The sequence below is a fragment of the Myiozetetes cayanensis genome, unplaced genomic scaffold (genome assembly GCF_022539395.1).
Source record: "Myiozetetes cayanensis isolate MyiCay16 unplaced genomic scaffold, myiCay2020 scf1, whole genome shotgun sequence".
In the NCBI taxonomy this organism is placed as follows: Eukaryota; Metazoa; Chordata; class Aves; order Passeriformes; family Tyrannidae; genus Myiozetetes; species Myiozetetes cayanensis.
In genome coordinates, this window is record NW_026086604.1 from 146,240,204 (window position 1) to 146,266,852 (window position 26,649).

General features: G+C 43.1%; 1 protein-coding gene across 1 annotated transcript; it reads left to right on the top strand.

Annotated features, from left to right (window-relative positions):
* The first annotated feature begins 16,341 nt into the window (after positions 1–16,341).
* Positions 16,342–23,043, top strand: LOC126650961 (elastase-1-like). Its single transcript, XM_050336404.1, has 9 exons — positions 16,342–16,399; positions 16,498–16,598; positions 16,757–16,864; positions 17,508–17,514; positions 18,069–18,189; positions 18,825–18,961; positions 19,087–19,232; positions 20,703–20,852; positions 22,909–23,043. The coding sequence occupies exons 1-9, from the start codon at positions 16,342–16,344 to the stop codon at positions 23,041–23,043; spliced, it is 963 nt and encodes a 320-aa protein (XP_050192361.1).
* The last annotated feature ends 3,606 nt before the right edge of the window (positions 23,044–26,649 follow it).

Consider the following 26,649-nt stretch of genomic DNA (forward strand, 5'->3'; position numbering starts at 1 on the left):
CATTTCTTGTGTACTATAAAATCTGGGACAATTAAATTTTTTTTCTTTTTTTTTGGTGGATATATTTACATTATTCCAAAACATTTTCTGATGAGCAAGAATGTTGATTTTTTTGGTGGTTTTCTACAGTGGGAAAATGAATTAACAATTGAGGTAAAACTGCTTTATCAAGTCTACTTACATTTGTTTGTAACTTTGGAATGACTCTGATGTAGTTATATGCCAGAGGCAAGGAGCCTGGAATTAAAAGGCTTTCTAAACAGGTCTTACAGACTGTTCCACTAAGAGGCAAATCCTGACCTACTGACAATAAGGTCCAAGAAGATTTTCCAGCCTCTTCTTCCTGTGTGTTTTCTCTGTGATTATCCTCTCCTCATTAGTTGTGTTGTACAGGAAACAGTTGCATTCAAAAAAGTTTCTGAAAACAGACAAAGGAGACTTTCTGGTCCCATGCTGAACAAAGGTGGCATATTCATGTCATGAAAACTGGTTACTCCATAACTGGTGGGTGAAAATTATTGTCAAGTTTCTTAATAAACACTTTTTGAAATCTTACTTTTTAAATTTTATTCTGTTAATTGTGTATTAGACAGTGAAAATATGATTGTATTATTGTTAATAAATGTCTAAGAGCTGTATTTTAGGCATTCTTTCAAATACTTTGTCAAAAGAGGATTTTTATAATAAAGCCAATAAATTATAAAAAGCAGCTAATTGGTAATGCAAGGTTAAAACCATAATAACTGGCAGATCATAAGAAATATATTATGATTGTTAAAGTGCTTTAAGCCACTACAAATACTGCAGTGTTGTGGCATTTCCACATAATGATATCTCTATGAGGTCTTTGCTCTTGCAGACACTGAATTTTGAAAGAAATGTCATTTATCATTCATGGTAATAGAACTAAAACAATGTAATGTGGAACTGGCAGATTCTGCAGAGAACTGTATCCTTTAAATGATTACTTTTCAAAGCTCTTTCTATGCTTAGCAATTACAGCTTGCCTGCAATATCAGTCTTTTCTAAAGGTTCCTGTGTAAATGTGAAACGTGTGCTGACTGTTCTACATTTAGATATGTAGATACAGTCTGAAAAGCTGCAGCTGAATTAGTTGTAGGTTTCTCTCTTTTCAATCGGTGGAGAAAAACAGGCAATCCTTGGCTGTAGCTCTTATTAAAGATTTCACATGTCTAGTGTACAAGGATCTTTTTCAATCCTTTAAAGATGCTGAACTTTCTTCCAAAAAAGCCCTTTGTTGCTTGAGCAAAGTGAATTTGCTGCTGAGTTGGGAGCTACTTGATGGCAGTGTCATTGTCCTTGGTGGAATGGTGCTGACTAGGGTGGTCAGGTCAACATTAAGATCCCCATATAGTGCCTACAGGCCTAATTAATTTGCTTAAACACAGGTTTTCAGTGGCAGCTGGGATGCCTCAGGGTACTTGAGAACCTGAACAAGACTGTTGATTGTTACACATGAATAAGGTGATGCTGGTGCCTTTCTGGAACAGGTGGTAAAGCTTAGCCACAGTGGTATTATCCACTTCACTGGCAAAGATTAATAAATCTGTCAAGACCTTCAGTCATATTTATTTATACCTCTTGGAAGGTGCACGGGATGCTCATAAATGGGAATTCTGGAAGCAGCTGTCTCCCTAACAGTGATAAGACAACGTTTTCATATTTACCTCATACATAAACAATTTAAATGATCATCACCTTGTTAACAGTATCACCTCTTCAGAATCTGTAAAGAACTGAATCTTTTAAAAAGAAAGATATTTCCACATTTAAAAGTTGCCAGGCAGAGACGAGGGTTCAGGATTTTGTGGATTTTGTTGTACTAGTGTGTTTCAAGCTCCCTGTTGTATTTACAAGAGAGAATTTTCATTGAATATAAATAACATATTGATGCTCCACTGGTAAAGAGGGTTTCCAAAGCTCTAGAGTGCAACTAAATTCAGTGTAGTCATGTTTAAAAGTCTTATTACTGAGGCTTGCAGAGACTAAGCAGTTTATTCTTTTGTCTCCATTACTGTACCAGTGTGCCAGTGCTATCAGAACTGCTCGGGTTGGTAGGCAAGGGTATTTCCTGTACAAACAGAGCCCTTGGAAATCTTCCAGCATTTAAGCTGTGCTGCTGGATGCAGGAGCAGCTTAGCTGGGTTGACAGCAGTGGGGCAGTAGTGCAGTCACCAGCACGCTGAAATAACTTGAACAGTGTTTGGATTCAGTCACCTCCAAGCTTTGGAAGTGAATGGGTCTCCATAGAATAGTCAAGTTGCAAGAGACATTGGAGGTCACCTTGTCCAACCCCAGCCCTGCTCAAGCAGGGGCTGCCTAGAGCCGGTTTCCCCGGCCCATGTCAGACTGTCAGCCCTGTGAGGATGTGTCAGATACTCTGGGGGACTTAAAAGCCTTTATAAGCCTATGAGTCACTCCCGAGGGACTCTAAAGAGTATGAGCTGATTAACTCTTTAGGCTTCAGCCTCCTTATTATTATTGTAGTCCCTTTTCTGGACTTGTTTCAGCACACGAACATTTTTTCTTGCACTGGGGAGCCCAGAACTGGACAGAGCACTGCAGGGATGCAGTGTAACAGCTGCTGGATGCAGAGGGGGAATTACTTCCCTTGACCTGCTGGCTGCACTTCAGCTGATTCAGCCCAACACATGGCTGGCTTTATTTGCTGCAGGGGCTCACTGCTGACTCGTGTCCAATTTATTGTTCACCAGGACTCCCAGATCCTTTTCTGCAGAGCTGCTCTCCAACCAGTCAGTGAACCGAGGTCTCTGGTTTGGACCAGAAAAAGGCAATTTCAAGGCAGATGTCTGCTCCTCAGTGGATGCCCAAACAACACACAGACATGAAAGAAACTGCTCTGAAAAACTGTCTGAAATTGTTGCAATTGTAATTTCATTTTCAGGAATCTCCCTTACACTCTTCATTGTTGCTGCAGGTTTTTGAAATACAACAGAGAACACTGATAAATGACCCTTTGGGGCAACCAGGCTCAATATGTCAGCAGAAGCTGGCAGCACTGATAATTGTCCAGCACTACCAGGATCAGAAGGACCGTGTAAAAGCTACTGAAACCTATCAAACAGATGGTAAAGAAAGTATTTTTTAAAATCTCAATCAACCTCTCATTTGTGGTTTCTATATACAAGGTAAGAGTAATTGTTCTTTTGGTGTCATATCCTCAAAAGATATAGAAAAGGAAATATTTATTAATTTTTCAAGACCATAATATTGCCAGGGGGGTAATTCTTAAATCACGTTTCTCACATTAGAATGGAATAAGAGCCGAAGAGGAATACAAACATAAAAAGAAAATCCACCCACACTAGCCACTTATGTCCTTATTTATCTATTTTAAAAAAGTATCAAATTGAAAAATATTTAAAAATTCATATGTAATACAGTAAATCATCAGAAGAGTGCATCATATTACAAATGTAAAAATCAGGTCACACTTAACAAAAAGGAAAATTGCTCAGGCTTGGTTTTCTACTTGCAGCAAAAGACGATTCTTAAAGCCCATAAAGTATTGGTTTGGAAAAACTCCCATTTACATTTGTGAATGTTTGATTCTCAGGGCCATTAACTGGCAGAAAATTGCACTGAATTAGGTATGAATTCAATCTACGCTTTTACTGAGAATTAATGATATGCAACATGTCACAAGCTTTAATGTCTTGCAAGCAGATGCAGCTTCATTTAAATAGAACAGCTATGAACGTTTTCCAGGATTGCTCTGATTTTCAAAGAGTGGCCTTCTCCTTATTGTTTGTACTTGACTTCCTCCGTGTTTCCTCTAGTTGTTTATTCATGACAGAAATTATGTTAGCCCTGTCACTTCAGATAGTTAATGATGCACAAGAAAAATCAGTAAAGAATGTCCTCGGCTGATTATTCATAATTACTCGGATACTGCAATAGTTGTGCTAATGGGGAAATCTATCTTTGATTTAATTATAAAAGTAGATTGAAATTGCTTTGGAAAAAATTGATTTGGTCTGTTTCTGTCTTCTGTGATAGAACTCAGTAGAGAGAAAATAAGAGGCTCTTGATACTTATTACAATTGTTATCTAAATACTTCATTTTTAATTACTTCTTATTTTCTCAGATAATAATGAAATTGGCTTATTTTAATTTGGATGATTGATTGTCAAGATGGAATAACTGTTCCCCAGCCTACACAGCAGCTCACTATTTTTACATAAAAGTACTAATCAGGAAATTGCTTCATGAGATAGGTTGGCATCACTAATGGTTTTCCATAAAAAGTCATAGAAAAGGAGTAAAGGAAAGAAATTATGAAAATCTGAGATCTGTATCCCCTAAATACAATCTTTGTAGGACAGAAAAGAATATTCACTCGATACATATAGAAGAAATCTTTGGGGTTTGTGAGTAATTGTCACCAAAGTGACACTGATCATTGTGTGACACCCAACAGTGGGTTTGGAACTCGCTCTTCCTAGAAAGTGGAAATGTCCAACATGCTTTTGAGGTGGTATTAATTCTTTTATTATGCATTCTGATAGTATTTCAAGTAAAAAAGAATTTGGAATATTGTTTAATGCCTGCTCATATGTAGGGCTTTTTATTTGTGAATCTCCTTTTACTTTTACAAGCTTTTGGCAGATGTCACGATCAGGAATCAGAAATATGAACAGTCAATAAACCCTTACCAGAATGTTGTGGGTAAATCACAAGTGTATAGGATTGAAGGTTTTTTGTTTATTCAGGTTTTCACTCCAAGTTTTAAAAAACATCCTCATGACCGTGTGAAAATTGTTTTCTTAATTTGACTAAAAGAAATTTCCTCTTGTGTGTAAAATCCCGGATTTTACAGGAATTTCTGTAGTGTAACATTAGAATATGAATAGATCTGACAGTTTTGGAAGAGTTTTCTTCTTCTAGAAGCTGGAGATAGCAGCATGTGGGTTCTTTTTGGTTATGTGGCTCTGCCATTATTTCTTTTAAAAAACCTTACCCTTTTCCCAAGAGATAAGCACTATTGCTGTATTTGATTAATTACAGACACAAACCAAAACAAAAAGAAGTCTGAATGATTTAAGTCAATATTTAAATTTTTCCAGATTTGAAATCATCTGAGTTATTGTAAGATAGAGATAAAATGTCCTTTATTGCTTTATAATTTTTGTGTAACTATTCAGCCTCGGAAAGATGAGTTGTTTTGCTGAGAAAACATGTTAACCTTAATAAAACTACATTTTTCTTTGAAGTTATGAATAAACAATAATTTTTGGAATCTGGCTGTAACTGCTTCAAAGGACTCTACTGCTGGTAAGGCATGCAAAAGAGTATTTGTGGATTTTGGGTTTTCAGAGCAAAACCTCTGTGCAGTTTGTGTGACTGCTTTAAGGCTCAGTTTGTAACCAAAATTGTTTGTAACTGGAGTCTGTTTACATCCTTACTGATTTCTTTTATGTTTGCTCCAGAGTAGGTCTCTACAGGTGAAGGTGGCTGGATGTGTGTGAACACACAGTAAAGAGGATCTGTCACAGATCTTTCAGCCTGCACAGAACTGTGTTTGCAGCCCTGAATGAAAATAACAGTAAAATATTCATTATTTAGATGTGCAATATTTCTTACTCCTGAGCTATTTACAAATTCAAAGCCCCTCAGGAACTCGCTGTGCTGAAATGGGAAGGTTGTACTTTTCCCCTAACTTGCTTCTTGCCACATGGTCTCACCTGCCTCTTTGCACAGAGCCTGAAAATCATCCAGTTCTGCACCTGCCTGATTCATCTTTCCAAACCAACAGAGAAACAACCAGCAAAAATAGGAATATATTTTCTCTGGTGTTAGTGAATCAAATCGTTTCACCATGTGTGAGGAAAAGTTCCAGAGCTCAAGGCAAGTGAAGAAGAATTTGGTGCCAGGAATAGAGTGATAACAAGTCACTTCTTTCTGTAGCAACAAGCTGTTAGAGCAGCTCAGCCGTGTCTGTAACATTACCCTTGGCACAGCTGATCATCGCTCCTGAGCTATGTAAATACCTGTAACTGGAGAGCCCACGAGCCAATGCCCTAATGCTGTGTGCTCCTGTGACAAATTATCCTTGCCAGCTGGCTGCCAGCCCTCAAAGGGCTGGTTCCTTCCAGAGCAGGTTGTTAAAGGAAATGCTGTTCTTTATCAGTATTGCTCTCCATTTTATTTGCCATCATCACCGTAGTGCAGGTGCCTCTTTGTGGAGGGTGTTAAACAGCACAGCCAATACCTGGCACAACCCATAGGTTCTCTTGCTCACTGCTCAACAAAGGGAGCTTTGTGCATTTAGCAGAGCTCAGGGGTTTGCTACGATTTCAGGGAGCATCAATTTGGAGATTTAAGGGAGAAGTTTGGAGAAGTGTAGGCATCTGTGTCCCAGAGAGAGATCTGAACTGGCAGCTTTCCAGCAACACATGCCATTGACAGAGTGCACGTTTATTTAATGCCTGGCAAAAGTGCTTCATTAATTGCAGAAGCACTCCTTGTCTAAGCATGTAATCAGAAACAAGGTATTTAAGCAGTCATGATTCAAAGTAAGAGTTGTGGTACTTGGGAAAAAGTAAACAAACTCCTCCTCCTCCAAGGCTAACTTCTTCCTTGGCATAGTTTATGTGTTTGGTGACTGATTTGTCTCTTTTTTAAATGGTTGATTTTACATTAATCTGTGCATCAGAACTGGCAAACACATGATCTGTTAAAACTGTAAGAACTGTGAAGCTATAAATGGCATATGAAGGATGGCATATGTATGAGAAAACCTGTACATCCATTGATATATTATAAAAAGTCAAACATCTATCTGAAGAAATCCATACACTTAGAGTTTATAAGTTTTTAAGATGTACAATTATGCAAATATTCCCAAATTCACTTTTTCTAAAAGGACTCTTCTTTTTCATGGCAATTGATATAGGTAAATATGGAAACTTGACTCTGAGAAGATTGGTCACTCTTTCCAAATAGGCACATGGACAATCTGATCAAGCTCTGAGGTAATTTGGCAAAGTTGGAAAGGACAGTAACTGGGGACAGAGAGTTATGAACAGTATGATTCAGATTTGTCTAAGTCCTCTTGGGCTTTGGCTCTTCATGTGCCACATGACTACAACTTTTCTGACAAACTGTTTATAACTTATGGAAGTGATTTTTCTACTCTGGTGAACTTAGCCACTCCTTCTATTGTTTGGGATAAGACTACATTCCTGAGAAATTCTTTTGTCTCTACCAAATACAAGACTACTTCTGTAGGGCTTACATATATAACGTAGGTTGGCTGCTGTCTTGAAGTTTTTCTGTTCATTTTCATTTAATTGTCAAATACATCACCCTTTTGTATGGTCCTTTTTCAATGCTTAAACCAAGTTCTTACACTTTGAAAAGGATTAATTTGATTCACCACTTCCAGCAAGTTATCCTGTTATTCTCCAGGGACAGAACAATGTGCCACTGCCGCCTCAACTCCTTTAAAGCTCACAATGTTCTCTCACCATCAGTCACTGTGAGCTCTTCAAGAACAGCATGAACCTATTAGAAGTGGGCAGTACTGACAGCACCACTGTGCTTTGTGCTTGAGCACCTTGACATGGCCTTTAGCACCAAAACCAGCATTTTGAGGTTTTGTTTGAGTTGTCAAAGCCGTCTTCTCTTTCCTTTCCATTCCCATCTTTCTGCATCAGCACATGTTCAGTGAAAAGCCGTCAGGTCTGTTACTCCACACCTGTAGGTGTTTAGCATCATACCTGGAGTTGCACAGGTTAAATTTTGTTTGTTTAACCACAAGTCAGAACAACAGCCAGCAGAGAGCTCTGCTGCCCAACTGCTTTGCAGCACCCAGACTTTTCAAAAAGGTGATATTGCTCGTATTGAGGGTGAAAAGATTAATTGCTTCACTTTGCATCAGCAGCAGGCTTACAAAAGAGGCATCTGGACGGAGTTTCAGATGATGAAAAAAAATCATTCTATTAGTAAACCAAATGGGTGGTACTCATTATTTATTCCTGGGTCCAGCTGGCAAGACATATCTCACATCCATGTGGTTAAACTCTTTCATCTCTAGACCCATTTGTGTGCAACCCAATTGACTGTTTGAATTGTTTCTGGCCTAAATTATGCACTAAAATGTTACCAAGTATTGTCTGGGACTGTGGTGGCTCACATGGGGCAAAACCACACCAGGAACTGTGTAAACAGTTTCACAATACAGACAGCAGAAAGGAATGCCAAGCCCTAACCTCCAGTGCAGTTTAGTTCTTGGTGTGGAAGGAGCTCTGGATCTGAAGACATATGTGGAAAAGTTCCCTTTGAGCCAACTAAACCTCTGGAGTTCTGACTTTGACTTGGGCTTGGTGATACTGAAGATGCAAAGCACAGAGCTGGTCAGCTTTCCTGATCCCTTCATCAGTTGTCACTGCTGGAGAAAGTCCAGGGTTTTATTTGTCACTGGCAAAACATCTTTGCTACCCTGTTTAATATTCACTGTCAACTCCTTGCCTACTTGTAAGGTTCATCCCAGTGATCTGAAAGCTCAGAGTTTGTCATGCCTGGGAATATCCCAAAGCCCTACCTGGAGAAGATCATCAGCCATATGTAGTGACAGGTGTAGTATCAGTGCTATAGTACCAATAGATAAGATACTGCAAGGCTCCCATCTTCTTTAACAGCAAGCACTTAGCATCAAGTTTGTCAGCAAGTGATTTACTTGCCAAGAGCTCCAAACATGCCAGTGAAAGTGCTTATTTAAAGCTAATGACCATGAAATGGGGAGTGGGGGAAGAAGGGATAGGGAACTGAATCCTAAGCGATGTAGCAAGGACCTGAGCAGGAGGTCCAATGGGTAGAGACTGAGATGAGGCTTTTCAGGGTTTTTTTTACCTTCTTATTTAGCATTTCCTCCAACGTAGCAGTTTCTAGAGCAGTCTGATCCAAGGTCTTAGCTCCACTATATCAGAGCTGACCCTGAACACAGGCAGCTGAGCACCCAAGGCTGTAGGGGCAGAGTTGCAGCACTTGCTGGTGCACTCAGAACCCTTGCCAGGTGGGGTTTGCCAGTAGGGATTCATATGGCCCTAGTCTGTCCATGGACCTTCTTCTAGGCTGTGGGCTCCCAGTGAGTCCAAGAGCCCTGTCTTTCCTTCCAGCTCTTCTTATACTCATTTCAGGCCAGACTTGCCACCCCAGTCTCTGCTGTCCCTGGTTAACGTGCTGATGTTGGTTGTCCTTCTGGTTAAGAGCACACCTGCAACTTCTCAGCAGGAGAAATTCTGATCCTCAGTCAAAAATAGCTTCTCTGTGCATCCAGGTACAGGTGTTCTTCAGCTGCTGCCTTCTCAGGGGCTGTTGTTGGTTTGGGTGGAACATGAGGCACTGCAAACACACTGAACTGCAGCTAAACCAGATGGGCATCTGCACCAAACCAGCTGAGAACACTCTAGCCACCACCTCCACATCCACAAGTGGAGGCACCCAGCCTTTTTTCTGCCCTTTATGTTGAGTTTCCTGAAACTGGCTCAAATTGTGTTCATTGAGATATGTTTTTATGTATATTCCTGCATTCATTGCTTTGAGAACACGAACCTTTTTCCTTCTTTTTCCTCTTTCCAGAAATTCTGATGTTGAGAGAAACAGGTATTTTAGGGTGTGTGCCTGTCTTTTTACATCAGCATGATTTACATGAGAAAGAAGAAAGGAAGAAAAATAAAGGAGGGTGCCTCAAAGTTGTTACCCTGTGCATATAAATTTCCCTGAGATATAAATTTGTCAGTCTTCAGTGCATGAATATGCATGCAGGAAAAGCACAAACGTACATACTGACAACCCACTTAGAAATAGGTATAGATAATTAATATCTAACCATTCTTTTTTTTTTTTTTTTTTTTTTTTAACATCTTGTCATTTTTAAAAATAAAGGAAAATGCAGCACTTCTAAAAACCTCCATGCTTGCCAGGCCTGGAGAAGGATGACATTAGCTATACAACAGGTATGCAACTAGTAGCAGTTTAAAAGGTGATAAATTTCTAGTCTGGGAAACAGTGTGATTTATGAGATACTTAGAAAAACAAATGTGTAACTGCCCTGTTTACATGTGGAGTAGTTAGAGAATTTATAGACAAAATTGCATACTGCTTTATATTAGTCACTATTTGAGAACCTAGGAAATGCCATGGAGAATTTGATGTCGCAGTAATTTAGATAAATAGAATGAAGAGGTGCAACAGGGTGTAAGAGCAACAGAAAAAAAATATTAAAGGAGTTTTGTCCTGGTTTTCAAGAGGGCCCAAATCAGCTAAAGACATTACAGAAATACTGTGTAATGGCTACTACAGACAGACATGATGTAGAAAAAGCTCTCAATATACTTGTAAAAATTATAAAAAAAATAGGTGAAATGGTCTTTAGATCTTTTCATGCACATACAAATTGCAAATAGACTCCTACTTTGCTTTTTTACCTATTTTTTTCTCCACAATGAATAGCATTTTCTTTTTAACTTTAAAGCACTGAAATTAAATTAATAAGCATAATAAAATATATTATATTTTACTGCTTTTTTCCATGTTGAGTAAGGATTAAGAGACAGAATGTAGACTGTTAATCTTGTGCTTTTTCCTCTTTACTTAAGGTCAAAGTAAACTTTTCCAGTAAGCACAGTAGGCAAGATTCTGATGTCATTAATACTAAAATTTTCCATTGATTTCAGTCAAATTAGGAGTACCAGTGTTTATAAAATTCCACAGACTAATTTTTCTAAAGCATGCACTTTATTTACTTGTAGAAAAATCATACCCATAACTCTTAAGTGTTATGAAAACTGTGGATTTCAGTAAACTGCTTTCTAGCACAATGGTTTCTTAGAACACTGACACAGGAGACTGAGTTATGGACTGAATGTTCTGCAGAATCTGCAGCAAGATCAAGCTACTCTGCTGTTAAAAGTAAATAAACGGGGCACTATTTCTCAAGACTTTTCTTTCAGTTCTGTGTTGTCCTTAAATAATTTGAATTGTTAATGTTTTGCAGCTTTCCTAAGATTTTTCAATGTAGTCAAATCAATATTGGGAAATAACAGTTTGCAATTACAACTGGCTGAGCACTCTGGTCTTGATCCAAGAAAATATTTCATTACAAGCTTTCCCTGCACACATATGTACACTCAGTGATTTTAAGGGAGCTTTATGAATGCTCAAAATTAATCATCAATCACTAAACATATTAAGGCAGGTAACAAGCTTTGCTACTTAAAGGAGCCCTTTGACCTTGTTTTAACGACCAGTGTTTTGGATAATTAGGAGTCAAATGACCCAAATTCTTCTACTGCAGTGAGGAAACATTGCCACATTGACAGCACCCAGCTGTGACACGTTATTCCTGAAAACTGTATCACTGCTTGTACTATGGGAGATGGTTTTCTCTTGGTATCTTTTGTGCTGAGACAAACAGGAAAGCTTATACAGTGGTTTGAATTATGAGAATTTTGATTTGTCTATTCCACCTGGTTTGTCAATAATATGTTGCCCTAATATGAAGATTCAATATTTAAATTCGTCTGTATTATGAGATCCTGGAAACCTGTCTGTAGGAGTTCAGGTGCAAGATAAAAAGATAAAGGTATATGTTCAGTGGCTTTTTAGTGCTGTATTGGGTGCTTACTCTAAAAGGCAGTACTGAGGGTTATCTCACAATCTGTTAACAACCTGTTTGGTTTTGCATTACCTTTTTGTAGTACAACATCCTGCCATGGGTAGGGATACCTCCCACTAGACCAGGTTGCTCCAAGCCCCATCCAACGTGGCCTTGGACACTTCCAGGGATGGGGCAGCCACAGCTTCTCTGAACAACCTGTACCAGGGCCTCACCACCCTCACAGGGAAGAATTTATTCCTAAATATCTAATCCAAACTTTCCCTCTGTCAGTTTGAAGCCATTCTCTACTATCCCATCACTCCACGTCCTCGTCAAAAGTCCCTGTCCAGCTCTCTTGTAGCCCCTTTAGGCTGGAAGGTTCTCTAAGTTGTTTTTTGATTGGAAGGAAAGCATTCAAATTATTTTGACAATGACCCAAGTCCATGCGATACTTAAAACAAAATGTCAAGGCCAGAATTCAACTCAAACAATTAGCAAAAGTGAACTGGTTGTTGTCAGGTGTTGATGAATGAGAAAAAAAATGGGTTGCTAGTTTTTGCTCACCTGCCCATTCACTGATGTGCTGGTTTATTCCTCAAATAAAACATGTACTGAAGCAGTTCATCCTTTACCTCCCCAGGTGGTGCAGAAAGGTTTTAAATAAAAGCAGTGAGACCTTCATATGCAGTGGTCTTTGATAAGGACTTTATAAGACCTGTCATCTCCATCAGGTTTCAGGAGCTGGGATTTCTCCTGCCCAGCTGCTGGAGCCCAGTCTGACACGCCCTCAGTGGGACTCTGGGCCCTTGGTCCTGCTATATGACCTCCTACTTGCCACCTAGTCATAGAATCATGGAATCATTAGGGTTGGAAAAGGCCTCTAAGATCAAGTCCAACCACTTGTCCTGCACAGCCCCTGTGAATACCCCAAATACTGAAGTTCACCTTTTTCCTTTCTTATCAGTAGCACCATCCAGGTGAGCTCCCTCCAAAGCTCAGCCTGTAGTTCCCCAGTGGGCCATCAGTTATGATCTGGAGACTTTTGCCCTTCATTATCACCTTACTTATCCCTTGTCCCTTTGTGTCTCTGCTTTTTGTTTATCCCTTTCCCTTTTATTCCTAATCCCCTTTAAATTAAAAAGTCCTTGATCTTGTAACTTTAATGAGGCAGATGCTCTCACATTCCATGCCACCTTCAACAGTCTGTATATCAAAGGTTTTTAAAAAATCACTTTCCAAGTAGAGTTTATGTGTGCATTAGAACTTGCCTGCACCACAGCAGCCCTATAAATTTATCAGGTAGCATTTCTCATGGATGTGTACAGCCCAGTGTACACTAACTCTAGTGCTACTCAGTCCATTGCCCTTTCCATCAAACATCATCCTGTGAAACATCAGTGAATATGGGGTAACTGTGTGTATTTTGTGAGACTGACTTTAAATTTAGCAAACATTTTTATCATTAGAGTGATTATACTGGCATTGCCTTATGCCACTTTCCATTGCCAGTGCTGCAATGTGAAGTTTTCGCACTTACTGGTTTTATGTTTCCTCCTTTCTAAAAATTTCTGTTGAGTTGGACATTTTTTACACGAGCCTTCAAAGATATTCATCAGGATATAAACAGTGTGGTCTGACAAATTAGCATTTTCACATCATTCTTACCTAGCTCAACAGTGCTCATACTGAAATGAAGGCTTCATCCTGTAGCAGTGAAAAGAAGGAAGTAATTTGTTCCTTTATCCTCATTGATTTGTTATCCTCATTTACTGATGAATAAGACCTCAGTAGTACATTTATTAAGACCTGTGCTTTAGGTCAAGGTTTTAGCAGTGGTTTCAGGATAGTATATCCATAGACTTTTTTAACTTTTATAGCAGAAGTATTTCCACTCATGTTGTCCTAACTTATTTCCAGATGATGATAAGCTAGGAATATTTATAGGTTAGGAAAGGCATGTAAGAGCAGAGCAGGCATAAAGCTGCACAGCAAACATACACAGTGAACTTTCCCAGCATCTGGAATTTAGTTTGTGCTTTAGAGCCTCCCTGAAAGATGATCCTCATCTTTGTGCTCAGTAGCTCCCAACAGACCTCATCAAGTCCACCCAAATGTCCTTATTTTCTTGTACAGTCCTGGAATCTTTCCCCACCATCCATCCTACCACTCACAACATCCCTTGTGCTTCCCATCATTCTGAAAATAACCTACACACCCAGAAAACGCTGCTGTCATCCCAATATTTAATTCAGATCCTCTGAGAACAAGGACATAAAGGCTATACACTAATTAAACAGTGCTAGATCACTAATTAAATAAACAATGTCAAAGCACCATTTAACTAAACAGTGCTGAACCACCAACTTAGACATTGTCTCTCTTTTTTTGTACAGATAGCTGTTAGCACACTCTGGCATAACACTGGTTTGCACCAGCCCACAGTTCTTGTAGCAACTTTTACACGTGATTTGGGAAACCAGTATGGAAGAGACCCCACGTTCCATGGATGAGACCTCTCTGGGTTAGAGATAAAAAAGTTTTGCCATTTGGACACAAACAGGGCCACTTGAGTTGGCTTTGTGGTGGTGGAGTTGGATGTGATGATCCTTGTGGGCCCCTTCCAGCTCAGGAGGTTCTCTGATTCTCTAAGATGCCTCATCTTGTTTGCTGGTAAAGACTTGGAGCTCTGAAATTCCTTTTTGCCTACACGTGTGAGAAACCCTGAGATGGCTCTGCCTCGAGATTCTCCTTCAAAGAGGAAGAGTTCTGGGCTCTGATTCCAGGGATCCTCATGTTCTGAAAATAATTTGATAGCCCCTGGAGGGTTATGGGCTGCTGAACTTTAGCAGTAGCTGAGATGTTGTGTTTTGAGTGTCACCTTTAGACCTTCACAGCTGGAGGTCCATGGTAATGCTGAGATACCAAAGCTAATCATAGAATCACAGAATGGTTTGGTTTGAAAGGGAACTCAAAGATGATCTAGTTCCAAACCCCCTGCCATGGGCAAGGATGCCTTCTATTAATCAGCCTTCTCATTGCCATTAACACAAATCGCAGTATTTTTCCATTTCCTCCTGCTACAGTTGAAGTCCTAACTCAAAAAATTCAAATTTTTTCACCATGGCAAGCGCTTGTATATGAAACAGCTTCTCAGTCCCAATGCTTGCACTCCCCTCTCTCCATTCACATATGTCCTGTAGGTCAACCACTTCCACAAGCACATATGTAGAACACAGAGGGGAAACTCAGACAATCCCTTAAGAGCCCTACACTGAAACAATGCCTGGAGTGGAGGAATTCTGAAAACAGCTGTAATTCTTCATCCTTAGTGGAATTTATTTCTCCTTTGAGCATTAGAACCCAGCCCCACATCAAAGCTGCACAATGAGCACGATACCGTGTTCGTGGCTGCAGAGGACAGATCATGGACAAGCAATTGCTCAAGCCAAATGCCACAGTGTCCAAAAGGAGTATAAACAACTGCATGCTTAAACAACATCTTATGTATGGAACTCATAAAGCCTTTAAAAAAATAAATTGGTGATTAAAAAAATGAGTGAGTTGGCCCAGACTAACATCCAGGGATGATGAATGCAGTGAAAGTGAGGGAAGAGACTCCTTAGGTAGGAGGCCACTTTCTGACCTCCTTAGCCAAAACTAATGGGAAGCTAACAATGATCTATGATGTAAAGGGGAAAATGTGTTCCATGACTATTAAAAAAAGTCTCAGTGCTGAAACATCGCACTGATCTTTTTATGGCTTCCAGTAAAATAAAGAGGATTTTTTAAAGAGGAATGATAGGGGAAAGGTCCTGATACTACAGTGTCTTTTCCATGGGGAGTAGATTCCACCACCATACCTGGGTGGGTGACCCATGCTACCTTTTCCAGCAGGGTGTCACACAGATGAGGAGGGAACTGAAACACTGCTCCCACAAGGAAATACCAAGAGATGTAGAACTGATCAGCCTGGAGAAGGGAAGGATCTCATCAAAGTGCATAAATACCCAAAGGGAGGGTATTTAACATGTCCAGCCTAGGTTGAACCCCCCTCACTTTTTCCTATTTTTGAAGCGGTCTGAGAGCACTCAAAATTTTTTTTTTTTCTTTTTTTTTTTTTTCCTTCTTCATGGTCCCGTGGGAACCATGCAGGGTGGACCTGTTTGTGTAACCTTGGGCTCTACCTTGAGCAGTTTGGGTTTTTTCCACACAGAGAACATTTTTGGTCAGTGTAGTCTGTCACGAGTATCGATAAGTTGTATTGATCCCAAATTTTGACACAGCTTCTTACCAGATATTTTAGTATAAAAAGACATTTTCTTGGGAAAAATTACGACCACTTTTTTAAAGATGCTTCCATTTCTGGTTCTTCTGAGTTGCCTGGGTAAGATGCAATTTATTTGATCTGGGAAGGGTGAACCTCTCAACCTCTAAGTGATGCACATTAGAGCATATAAATTTTTTTTTCTCTGCAGTTATTGTGCTAGGGCAAACCCTGATGTGGCAGGGTTTTCTTCTTTTGCAGGAGCATTTTCTCCATGAGAAAGATTTGGAAGTTTTCGGAAGGATGGGAAACCTACACCCTAAAAGAAAAAGGATTTATGTTGGTGCAGCAGGGTGGGGTTGGAGTATGGGGAATGAGTCAATTTATATGAGAGCTCTGTATCTTAAGGCCTATTTCTGGCAGTTGTCAACCATGGAGGCTTTAAAGAAGCCTCCAGAATGGAGAGTGATCACAGTGTCACCACGTGCAGGTCTCAGTCACTCCATCTTTCAGACCTGGCTGACTGGGATGACTGATGCTCTTTAGGAGTCCACAGCAAAAGCTGTTCTCCATTTTTGTGTGTGTTAGGGGCAATCTCTGGAAGGCCCCTGAGGGATACTCTTCAGGATGTGCTGACAGAGCGAGTAATTGGAGGCCATGAAGCCCAACCAAACAGCTGGAAGTGGCAGGTAATACTGGTGTGTCTTATACTTCAGAAAAAGCCTTATATTTGAAAATAAACCCAAACACAACAACGAGAAAAGGATAGCTTCTGCTGTCCAAAGCCACACACACTGTTTCTGCAGGGGCATGTCTTAGGTGTAAAACATGTTGATGTTTCCTCCAGGTATCACTTCAGATTGCCTACCCCAACGACCCGGGGTACTATGCTCACATTTGTGGTGGAACCCTTATCAGCAGCAAGTGGGTCATGACTGCAGCCCATTGCCTCAGCGTGTGAGTAGGATGTAAAGTGTTAAAACTCCTGTTCTGCTCCTCATTCTTGCTGCAGAAGGGAGCCAGACCCTTCTCATCCTCTGAGCTCCCCAGTGGTTCCGTGCCTAGCACAGCTGGACATCTCGCTGCTCACTTAATCAAGGGAACTGGAAAACTCTGTTTGCCTTAGCCTTGATTTTATATCGTAATTGCTGACTTACTGGGAGTGGAAATCAAGCTGATTGCTGATTTGCATAAGAAGAGGTGCATTTGCATGGCTGTGAGCACTTCCAATGGGTTTTCATCCCGAGAAACCTGCACAGAGGTGGAAAGATGGAACAAAAGGCACATTTACTGGTATCTGAGCTGTGCTGTACAACACGCTCTTCAGCATGTCTGACATGCACCACCTCAGCAGTACAGCAGGACACCAACAAGCTGTAACACCAATGAAGTGTAACAAGCTGCTCCTTCACACTCGGTTTCAGAAAGATGCAGAGAGGCAGAATGAACCTTCTCGTTCAAGGCCAAGCTCAGCACTGTGTCAGCTGATGCTGCACCTTCGCTTGCTTTGCCAGCAAACTGCAGGCAGCATTTTCCTGATTCCATTTAGAATCATAGAGTCATAATTTAGGTTGGAAAAATCATCTAAAATCATTGAGACCAGTTGTTAAACCAACACGGCCAAGCCCAGCACTAAACCAGGTCCTGAAGTGCCACATCTAAGTATCCTTTAAATCCCTCTAGAGGTTATGAGTCCACCACTTCCCTGAACAGCCTGTTCCAATGCCTGAAAACCCATTCGGTGGAGAAACTTTTCCCAGTATCCAACCTAATCCTCCCCTGGTGCAGCTTGAGGCCGTTTCCTCTCGTTCTGTCACTAGTTACCTGGAAGAAAGACCAACTTTCATCTTGCTAAAACCTCCTTTCAGGTAGCTGTAGAGAGCAGTAATGTCCCCTCTAAGCCTCCTTTTTTTCCAGGCTAAACACTCCCAGCTCCCTCAGCTGCTCCTCATCAGACTTGTGCTCCAGACCCTTCACCAGCTTTGTTGCCCTTCTGCAGACTTGCTCACAGCAAATTTAGCTACAGTCCACTGAAAATCCTTTGATGGAAGGTGCTTTGGAAATTATTGCACTGGTGGAAGGATTTACACTGCAAAGCACTTGGTGGGCAGTAGTTTTCACGTTAATTATTCTGTGATTGGTTTTCAGGCCCCCAGGAGCATCCTACCGTGTGGCTCTGGGTGAGCACAACCTCCTGGAGGTGGATGGCACCGAGTACTACTTGGATGTGGATGCAATCTTCATTCATGATGGCTGGAATCCCAATGACATTGCCAATGGGTGATTGTTTTGAGTAATGTCAAATGTTTGAATGGTATTTAACATCCTGTCCCACTAGCATTTATGTGCGCATTCAATCCAATTCCCAATGAGGATGGATTTCTGGGAAGCACTGAAAGATTGTGCAAGGGAGATTTCCCAAGTGGCTTCCTCTCTTGGAGGTGTTCCATGGTGTCTGTGTGGATGACCTCAGTCCTGTTTTGCCCAAAATGGGGAAAAGATGGGCCTCTTTTCCCCATCTTGGAAAAAAATGGATGGATCTTGGATGCACAGCAGGTTCAGGGGCTTGCCAGCAGTCACAGCACTGTGTGCACCTCATGAGGGGAAGCCAACAAGGAAACGCTGAAGGACTGTCTTAAGTCACCCCTCAGAGACCATGCCTGTCCTCCCAGGATGGACCAAAATTCACTCAGAGGTTGGAGAGCTCCAAAGCAGTAGGAGGCTTTCGAGGGATATTAGCCCTTTATCAGTCTGTACCACGGCCTCTTCTCCCTTAACTGCTCCTATTTTCCTGTTGCCTGTGATATCTACAAGGAATAATTAATCATATCTGCAAGGTGCATCATGCCAGGATGCCTGGTTTACGACTGATTCGGGTTTTCAGCAAGGAATCTTTCCCCTCTATCCTGTTTCAGCTACGACATTGCCCTGCTGCACCTCGAGTCTCCTGCCATTGCCAACGGGTTCGTCGAGCTGGGAGTGCTTCCACGTAGAGGAGAAATTCTGCCCAATAACTACCCCTGCTACGTCGCCGGCTGGGGGTTGGTTAGTGGTAAGTAAGGGGGAAGCAGGAGTGCTGAGGGTCCCCCCTGATTCCAGAGGGAGCACTGTGCAGGTAAAGCCTCCTTCCTCAATGCCTGGAGCTCCTGGACCATCATCTCCCCCTTTCCCTGCTAGCTGGGGGTGGCAGCACAGACAGGCTGCAGGAGGTGATGCTGCCGGTGGTTGACCACGAGATCTGCTCCCAGGATGACTGGTGGGGATCCCAGGCAAAGGACACCATGCTCTGTGCAGGTGGAGACGGAGTGAAGGCTGGATGCAGTGTAAGAGCTGTTATTATCAAAGCATTTTTAAGCTCCTCTCTGGTTTTTTTCCTACCTCTCTGACCTTGCTGTTCCTTCACTCGGGACCTGTTTTTGCCATTTCTCCACCTGCAATAGCTCTCCTGCAAATCCTGGCCCCTTGGATGATTTCTGCTGAATATCTTCCAAATCAGACCTGCTCCACATTCCTCCACCTCTCCACAGCAGAGGGAAAACCTCCAAATCCTCAGGGTGTGCCTCTCTCCTCTGATTTTGGAAGGGATGTTTGCCCTGTCTTCCAGCAGCATGTCCCATTGACCAGATCCTGGGGACTAGGTTAAAACTTTGGCAGTTGTCTTTGCCCTCACCCAAAGGGTGAAGCTGTGGGGAAGTCAGTCCACTCCTCCAACACTGCTGTCACATCGCACCTCTGTGCAGTGCTCTGTGCAGGCCAGGCAGTGCTTCCCTCTGCTTGTCCATCCTTCCCTCCCCTTCCACTCTGCATGGAGAGCTGAATTTGCTGCAAGTTTTGGCCATGTCCAACTGCACTATCTGGCTCAGGTTGGGTGGGAAAGGAAGATGCTGTGAGGTTCTCATTATCCTGGGAGTTCCAGGTGGCCCCAGCATCAAGGCAAGGAGGTTTGGCACATGAAGGCAGGGAATGCCTGTTACCTCTGCCTGTATTCTCTTTGCTGCAGAGGTGGCTTCTGGTAAGAGCCACCATGCAGAGCCCTTAAAAAATTGTGGACAAATACATAATATGTTTGATTATGTAAATATATGAATATAATAGAGACACATATAGAAATAAAACAGGTTAAACAGTTATGCATAGTCAGTTATAGGTATAAGGTAATTATAAGTCTGTAGATATTTAGTGTATTTTTTTTTGGTGAGGTTTAATTATGGCAGAACCCTGTTAAAAACCAGGTCCTCAGCCAAGCAAAAGCCTTTATCTTCTTATATATTTTGAGTTCCTTTCTTTTTCACCACTTTAACTTCCTGGGACTCTTTGAATATACCTGTTTCCGAAAAACAAGGGGAACAGCATTTCCCTTCTCCCTGGTCCCTGATAACTGGAGAGTGCACTGATTTTTTAACAGAGATGCTGGGCAGGTGGACCTTGCAGGAAAGGACTGGGTTTTATGGACTGTGCCCTGGACCATTTGCTTACAGTCACTAAATTTGCAGTGGTGGTAAATTAGGGTTTCAGCCCATCCTGGGGGTATGTGTGTATATGTAGGTGTGTGTATGTGCATGAGGACTGAAATGATACATAGAGGGGCTGACTTCTGCAGCATGTTGGGAGGTGCTGGGCAGTCTCTGCTCTCTCACTGCTGGGGACCAGTCAGCCCTTGGAAAAGAAAGCAGCACAAATTTATATTTTCATGTTTGTTTTCACGTTTATTTCCATGCTCCTTAATCCCATCCAGTCTTCCAACTGCTCAGGATAATTTGCCTTAATATGCTCCTTTCCTTCCTCCGATCCAGGGGGATTCTGGGGGCCCTCTCAACTGCTACAAAGATGATCACTGGGAAGTCCATGGGATCGTCAGTTTTGGGTTAGTGCCCTACTGTAACACCTACCAGAAACCAACAGTCTTCACTCGAGTGTCAGCCTATGTGGACTGGATCTACAGTGTAAGTTGCTTAATGCCTGTGAGGTAACCTGGTGCATCTCCCATGAAAGCAAGGGGTTGCCAGGGGAGCAGCCTTGGAGCCTTTCATTTATTAGACCATTAGGGGTCAAGCTGGGAAATCTGGAGAGGTCTAAAATCAGGACATTTGATGTTACTTTTGGTGTAGTCAAACAACAGCAAGGAAGGAGCTGCTGCCTTGGAGCTGCAAATGCTCTGCTGAGGACCATGGACAAAATTCAAGCCAGGCAGGAACTGGGGTCTGTGTCCAAAAAATTCTCATCACCATTCACCCAGACAAAACCTTGCTGCAGGAAACCATGGAAGGATTCTGTTGAATGGGAAATGCAGCAAACATAAAGTATCTCTGCAAGTGCAAGTCCTGCAGTGCTGCACTGTCCACCCTCAGCTTTACGTTTGGGAGTGAACAACGAGCTCTTTGCTCCCAGAAATAATGATGGGCACAAGGAGCAGCCGTATCCCAGGCACAGGGGATGGTTTTGTGGAAATGCAGCTGCAAACTATGATTCCTGCTGGAAAGAAAGGTGGGGAGAGGTATTTTAAATCAGTGTGAGGAAGGGGAAGGTTACTGTGGTCCATAAACCATTTTGCATGGGAACAGATTTTTAGAGCAATCTCCTGGGCCAGCTGAGAGCAAACCCTTCTTCAGAGTATTACCTGGGATGGAGATATGCCTTATTCTGGCTCTCTGCTGAATTAATCTCTTTTTTCTTTTCCAGACTATGGAGAATAACGGGGGGTTCTAGAGACGGATTGACTGGTGCATGAATATAAGAGATTAGAATAAAGTATCTCTGCTTATTAACCCTCCTCTCATCCCTTCTGCACTCTCTGGGCTATTAACAGCAAGGTGTGGCTAATGGGGTAATAAAGTCTCACTGACTGCAACCAGTGATCCATTGCTGTGTTTTCTCAGCCTTAGGCACAGCTCAGACCAGGCCAGCAGGGCAGGAGACTCCAGTGAATACTCCAGTGATGGTGTCCTTAACTTGGGTCTGGGCCGTGGCAGCCAGCACAGCTCCTCAGGGATGTGGTTTCAACACCAAACCCACCCTGAAAATGACCAGGATGGGTTTTTCCTTAGGGATAACCCCACCATCAGCAAAGGTGGTCAGCTGGGTGCTTCCAGGCCAGTGGGAGCAGAGCAATGTGTGGCACTGCTGGGCACAAGGATAGATATTCCTATCCTGTTCTATTCTCAGAGCAGCCAAGCAGTTTTTGCTTGCAGAACTGGGTTCTCTCCATATTCCTAAACAAACAGCCTCAATACAGCGCTGCTCACACAGAGGCCATCTGCCTCAAGTGTTGTGGCAAACTCAACCCACAGAAAGCACAATCCATCTAACTTATTCTTAAATCCACTCTGTACAGGACGATTACTTTTTCAATTCGTTTTATAAGACTAAGAGTCCGGAAAAGGGTATTTCTGGAGGGTGCTTTTCTAGAGAGGAAGCAATAAATTCAGTGTTAAACAATCCCTTGTGCTGTTAGGTGTGCAGGGGCTTCAGCCAGCTGGGCAAGCCTGTCTGTAGTGCATAATATTTTCAAACAAAAGGCATCTCCCTATTAGACACACAGCAGGGTTGGTAAAGGGAGGGGAGGAGGAGGAGAGAGAGATGTATGTGCACAATAAAGCAGGATTTGTCTTTTCATGAACTAGAAAACCACCCCTTCCCCATTCCTGGACATGTTCAAGGCTGGGTTTGATTTGAGCTTGGCCTAGTGGAAGGTGGCCCTGCTCACAGCAGGGGTGTTAGAACTGGATGACCTTTAAGGTCTCTTTCAACCTAAATCATTTTATGATTCTGTGAACGACAAATCATCTTCTTGGAAAATACAGGGAATCCCACAACCTTCCCTTTGCCCCTTTTTGCTGCGTATGAGTTGCACGATTATGGGTGAAGGGTTTTGATTTAGCTCTTCTATCATTCTAACCCACCCGTGCCCCACCTCTCCCAAACCCTGCACACACCTAGGGCATAGCAGTATTTTAGCGAAATCCTCTCTTTTGTGGAACGCACATTTCTCCTCTCCAAAAGCCACTAGAGGGCATTGGCCAACCGAAGGAATATCCAGCACGGTTACCACCGACTGCTAAAGAAGTTTTGCGGGCGAGGAACGACGTCTCAGCCTTGCACTCTGTCCCCCGTGTTTGCCTGCAGACCCACAGATAAGCAATGACGCACGGGAGCTGCTTTTCGCCGCCTTTATCCAGAGCTCTGATCTGCAAACACAAAAACCTTCCTTGTTACAGCAAATGAAAATGAAACCTGCAGAACTTTCTTCGAGGCTTGTGAAGGAGCAGAGTCCTGGTTGTGTTTTCGGCTCCCAACTTTATTGGGCTGCACTTTGAAGTGTCTCCTGGGCCCTCAGTGCTTTGGCAGTTCTCCTATTCTGACAGGTTAAAAAACCCTAAATCTCAGCTTTTCTACTCTTTAATATTACTGAATGGTTCTTGCTCTGTGTAAGACAGCACATGTGATTTCTGCTGCTAGACCACAAATCAGAGAATCACAGAATGGTTTAGGTTGGAAGGCATCTTAAGGGTCATTTAATTCCAACCCCCACTGTGGGCAGGACCCTTCTGAAAGAGCCTGGAGCTGCTGGGCTCAGAAATGTCCCTTCCAAGAACAACTGCACAGCCACGTGTCAGGAGCACACCGGCACCTGAAGTCTTGCCTGACTGTATTCAAGTTTTGTGTCGGAGCTTCAGAAGGAACTAAAAAAACACAGATCAAAGGCTTTGGGAAATGAGGTCTTTTTAAAGGGAACACCTCAAACCACTTCCAAGAATTACTCAGGTGCTGAGAAATGAAGTCTTAGAGTGCCTGGTGGTTTTGGAGAGTGCCTGATGCCTGGGCTGGGGGATCTAATCCTGTGTGCTCAGTGCATGGGCCATGGGGCAATTTTAGGGATGTCATATGGGGTCACAATTTCTAATTACCCTCCATTCCTGGCTGGTGCTGAGCAGAGCTGGGAACCATTGGGGATGTTGCTGCTACTGGGACCACATTAGGAGTTTAGTGACTATGCACGTGCCTTGACCCAGGGCTAAACACCACAGCCATCCCCTGTTTGTTCCCTGATGTGACAGCAGTGACAGGCTGTCCCTGCTCCTGCCCACAGCCCTGGTCTCCACAGGGCAGCTGTGGCCATCGGGTGCTTGAAACCTCTTGTCACAGGCTGCTCTGAAAGCCAGGCTGGACACTGCTCCTTTAAATTCTTCCTCCACATAAGCCAGACCTGGACCTGTTCCTGCAACATCCAGGAGGAAAAACCTCAGGCTGCACCCACAGGAGCAGGAGAATCAGGTGCCGGAGACGTACAGCCCTAATTCAGGGTCATTATCACATCCCCCGTGCCAAGAGCAGCGTTGCTTTCCGTGTTTCGATGACAGGAACAGCATGTGCTGCTCAGCTGTGATTTATGGCGCAGGATAAGAGGGAGGCGGGAGCCTGGCAGCACACGGACAGGGCACGTGTGCTTCTCCTGCGCCTCACTTGCCTCTCAATATCCAAGTGCCTGGATAGAGCTGCTCGTTCCCTGGCGCTGCCAGGCAAAGCTGTGACCTCGGGAAGGCTGTGGAAAATGCGGCTCTTCGCACAGGGTTTGCTGTGTGGGGATGGCAGGTGGAACAGCAGTGTAATATCCAGTGGGAAAACACGGCTGGGCACAGTGCTGTAATGCTCACACGGAATGTCCACGTCCTTTTCTCCAAAACTGGGTGGTGGGGGTGCAGCTGAAGCAGGGAATGAACTAGATTTTGGAAAACCGGTGTTCCCCAGGTCTTTGTGGAGAGCACAAAAAGGAGACAACCATGGCAACAGAATTATCTCCTGGCCCCACCACGTGTAGGGTGTTCAGTGAGGTGTAGGACCAGCCACAACACACTGAGCCATCTGGGGATGTAAGGCTGTAGGAGCTGTGAAACACAGAGTGGGGGTGGAGGTATCAAATTAGTGCCATGAGGGATGTCTGAGAACTACCTATCCCATCCCATCCCATCCCATCCCATCCCATCCCATCCCATCCCATCCCATCCCATCCCGCTGCATCAAAGGGGCACAGATTTCCTGAGGTCACTTGTCACCTCACCAGCCCCATGGGGACATCTTCATACCCTTGAGCACCTCAGCTGGCCCAAAATGCAACAGAGCTGAAGAGCTTTAAAATCACAGATAAATCAGAGATAAGCTCAGCAACGGGGCCCTCAGCCACACCACGGCTGCATAGAGATTTTCTGGTTATAGATATCTCCTCATCCAAATCCTACCCTGGGGCTGCTGTTCTTCATCAGAATAACCTCCAACATCTCTCTAGTTGAAATTGTACCACTCCTTCACTGATCATTCACTTGTTCACTTGCAGGCAAAAGTGATGGATATTGGGAGTGTGGCTACAAGGGGCTCCCTTGCCTCCTGACAGCTTTTCAGCCTTAATTACCAGAGAGCACTTTGGGATGCTTTGACTATGAAAAACACTTAAGGACCATTAAGTTCTCATCTCTATTTACTCCAAAGTAGCAGCCAAATATTTATTTCCAGAGAAGTGTAGCAGATAATAGTTTCCTGTGTAGTGTGTCTCAGGGGAGCAGGGTTATTTTAGAGGGAGATCCTTCTATGGTATTAATCTTGGTGGCAGGGTTCTCCTGTAATGTTTTACCCTGGTGTGTGGCTCATGTGTTCCCCAAGATATCAGGTCCCCAGGCAATTTCAAGCCTTTCAGCCTCCTCAGCTGGACTGACCTGAAAGTCCCCAAAGCCTCTGTGCTTGTGACAAAATATTTCAGCTCCACTGACTGCAGATATTCCCACTTTGGTGAGTTTCATGCACCAGCAGATGTAATGGAGTTAGGCATGCCCAGCACTGGCATTTTTGTCCCTCATTCAGCTTCTCTGGTCAAAATGTAGGTGCATCCATGGGGGTTTTTTGAGCATTTACCTTATGGAGATGGTTTCATCCAGCAGAGGATGTGTGTGCCAGGCCAGATGTGGAAACACAGCCAAGCCCCAGGACATCCCCACCTCTCCTCCAAACCCAAGTGACTCATTTAAGACCTATTTTATTTTATTTTACTATGATGTCTTAGTGAGATATGTGGTGCCTCTGGTCCCATAGAGGAGGACAAGCACTTCCCAAGAGCACTTTGGCTAGCTGAGAGGTTGGGAGAAGGAGGTAGCTGCCCAGTAGGTGGCAATACTGCTATTCACTCAGCAGCAGGTTTGGAGGGACAAAACAAGCTGATGGACATGTGTGGATTAAACAGCACTGAAAACTCCTAGTGGTCATAGCTGTGAAGGAGTGATAGAGTCATAGAATCACTAAATGGTTTGGGTTGGAAGGGACCAGAAAGATCATGTAGTTCCAGTGCCCCTGCCATGGAGAGGGACTCCTTCAACTAGACCAGGTTGCTCCAAGACCCATCCATCCTGGCCTTGAGCAATTCCAGGGATGGGGAATCCACAGCTTCTCTGGGCAATGTCTCACCTCCCTTACCAGGAAGAATTTCTTCCCAATATCTAATCCCACCCTGCCTTCTTTCAGTTTAGAGCCATTCCCCCTTTTCATTTTAAAGCCATTGCTCCTTGTCCCATCACTATGTGCTCTTGTCCAAACTCACTCTCCAGCTCTATTTGAAGCCCCTTTAGGCACTGGAAGGGGCTCTGAGGTCTCCCCAGAGCCTTCCCTTCTCCAGGATGAACACCCCCAATTCTCCCAGCCTGTCTCCAGAGCAAAGGTTCTCCAGCCCTTGGAGCATCTTCGTGGCCTCCTGCAGGTCCA